Here is a 2,595-nt window from a genome sequence, read left to right as displayed (position 1 = left end):
GTGTGTGTATGTATGTGTGTGTGTGTGTGTGTGTGTGTGTGTGTGTGTGTGTGTGTGTGTGCGTGTGTGTGTGTATATAGGCGCCGGACTGCAGAACTATAGTTTGGCTGATCCGGTTATAGTCTCTTATACCGGTGTCTTATTATCCGCGATTTATTTCAGTGTAAGATTATATATCACTATATATACCCTTGTCAACGCGACAAAGGCTTTGCTTCTGTGGCGACGAAGTAGACACTCCCGCGTCAATATATGCTATGTCCCCGACGGAAATAGTGGTCATCCTACACCGTTTTTGTCATCCGTACTTTGTGATTGTCATCTGTGACGTTCACGACGTTTTGACACTCGGTTCTGCCCTTCCGGCAATACAGCGATCGTGCCTCTGCACGTTAAATTCTCTGGATTCCGAAAACTCCCGTCTCCAAAATGACCCTTACGTCGGACATACGCGTATATTAAATATCAGCCATGCGATTGGTTAACCAATAGTAATCGCGCAACAATGACGACGACGACGAGCCAGGGTAGAAACGTTACACAAACAATAAACAACAATAAACATGCACTGCGATGAAGTTGTCGCCCCATGCCTTGTATTTTTTATTTATTTTCTGTTGTTTACGTTGTTTCTACGTGGCAGTTCCTTGTATATTATGTGCATATGTTTATTATGTATATTATGTATATTATATATTATTATATATATATATATATATTATGTTCTTTGTATATTCGTGCATTCCTTGTATATTATTGTTTATTTATTACTGTTGTTGTTTTTACGTGGCAGTTCCTTGTCGGTCTGGCGCAGACAGGACCGGCGAGGTGGACCGGGGTGATTTGCAGCCAGCAGGCTAAGTTCTGCTCAAGCAGCGCTGACGGACATAAGAACAAGAATGTAAGCGACAGTCAATAACCTCTGCCGCGTCGCAGCACGCAACCTTTCGTCCAAGGACACTCAGATCTATCTGAATTTATTATCTTCTTGCAACCTTGTTTGAAAACACTCATTTGGATCAAGAGCCGGGTTTCGATAATGAAGGAAAATATATATGTTATAGATAAAAGTATTAGCATAGTAAGATTATTAACGTAAGGTGCATAACGTGAGTGCATGTCAACGTCAGGATAACGTTATCGTCACGATACTTTACGTATTTTCCACATCAAATTTTAGACAGTTTCTTTGTCGTTACTAAGTACACCTTTACTAAGATAATATACTAACAAGAGCGTATTAAGTATGCTAATTTAGCATTAGTATTAAGCATACTTAATACGCTCTTGATACTAATGTACTCCTACTATGTGCGTTTATTCACCCTATGTCTGTTTATTTTACTGATATGTTTCCTTTCGCTTTTACTTCGATATTTTGTATTATAATGTAGAAAGCTCGCCTGTGGGTAAAATGATTCGAGACCAAGCTTTATTTATAGATAGATAAACTTTAAGTTAAAATGTAAATGAAACAATCAAGCATCCTCATGCGAGTAATTGCTTTGAAGACTAGCACTAGATCTCCCCATATTGAGAAGATTTAATAAAGATTTCAATATCCCAATATTCTGCGAACAATTCCGAACCGACGTGCCAACTATCTCATTAACTAAATAATAAGCCAGGCGCGGCATCGTTGTTACAATACTAACATAGTGATTAGTAATATATCGATTTATATTTTAGATTATAGATTTTAAATAGGATTTTAGTGATTACATAGTCAACTTTGTATTAATATCATTTTACCTCACAGTTAGAGATATATCTCACATGAACACTTTTATTATCCGTTCATTTTAATGTTTAGACGTTTGCGATAGGCTGCGATTTTGATCATATTATGTAAAAAGGCGCAATATAAATATATAAATAATAATAAGAAGAAGAAGAATAACAATAATAATAATAATAATAATAATAATAATAATAATAATAATAATAACAATAACAATAACAATAACAATAACAATAACAATAACAATAACAATAACAATAACAATAACAATAATAATAACAATAACAATAACAATAACAATAATAATAACAATAATAATAATAATAATAGTCTAGTGCGGCTCGCATGAGAACACGCTCAATCATATCAGCGTGACTTGTCCACGTGACGCGCAGGTGACCGGACGCCGCGAGGTTTGGTTCTGGTTCTGGGGCATCAACTCCCATTGGCCCGGCATGGCGCGTGACATGCTCAAGTTTCCGGCCTTCTGCAACTCGATTGCGAAGTCGTCGGAGATCGTGAGCGATCTGGCTGGAATTAATCTACTGCGGCTGGTCACGAGCATGGAGAAGAAGAAAGTAGATCCGGCTATGGATTGCGTCTACACAAATGTGTCGATCGTTGGCATGCAAGTAAGCAGTGAATCAGAAAAGCCATCGAAGCCATCTCTCCTTCTCTGTCTCTCCCCCTGTGTGTGTCTCTCTCTCATCCACACACATACACACACACGCACACATACACACACACACACGCGCGCTCACACACACACAAACACACACACACACACACACACACACACACACACTTCACATACACACATTTTCATCCTTTCCCTTCTCTCTCTCTCTCTCTCT

General features: G+C 38.3%; 1 protein-coding gene across 1 annotated transcript in view; it reads left to right on the top strand.

Moving 5' to 3' along the window:
• LOC106821532 (fatty acid synthase-like) overlaps positions 1–2,373 on the top strand; it is a gene marked incomplete at its 3' end in the record, with an annotated part of 7,227 nt that extends 4,854 nt beyond the window's left edge. Inside the window, 2 exon segments of the mRNA XM_014826384.1 lie at positions 794–901; positions 2,137–2,373. Of these exon segments, the coding sequence (XP_014681870.1) occupies positions 794–901; positions 2,137–2,373 (345 nt within the window).
• Positions 2,374–2,595: the final 222 nt, after the last annotated feature.

This window comes from Priapulus caudatus, unplaced genomic scaffold (genome assembly GCF_000485595.1).
Source record: "Priapulus caudatus unplaced genomic scaffold, Priapulus_caudatus-5.0.1 Scaffold76, whole genome shotgun sequence".
Classification (NCBI taxonomy): Eukaryota; Metazoa; Priapulida; class Priapulimorpha; order Priapulimorphida; family Priapulidae; genus Priapulus; species Priapulus caudatus.
Note: the sequence above shows the minus strand (reverse complement) of the source record. Positions and strands in the feature narration are given on the sequence as shown.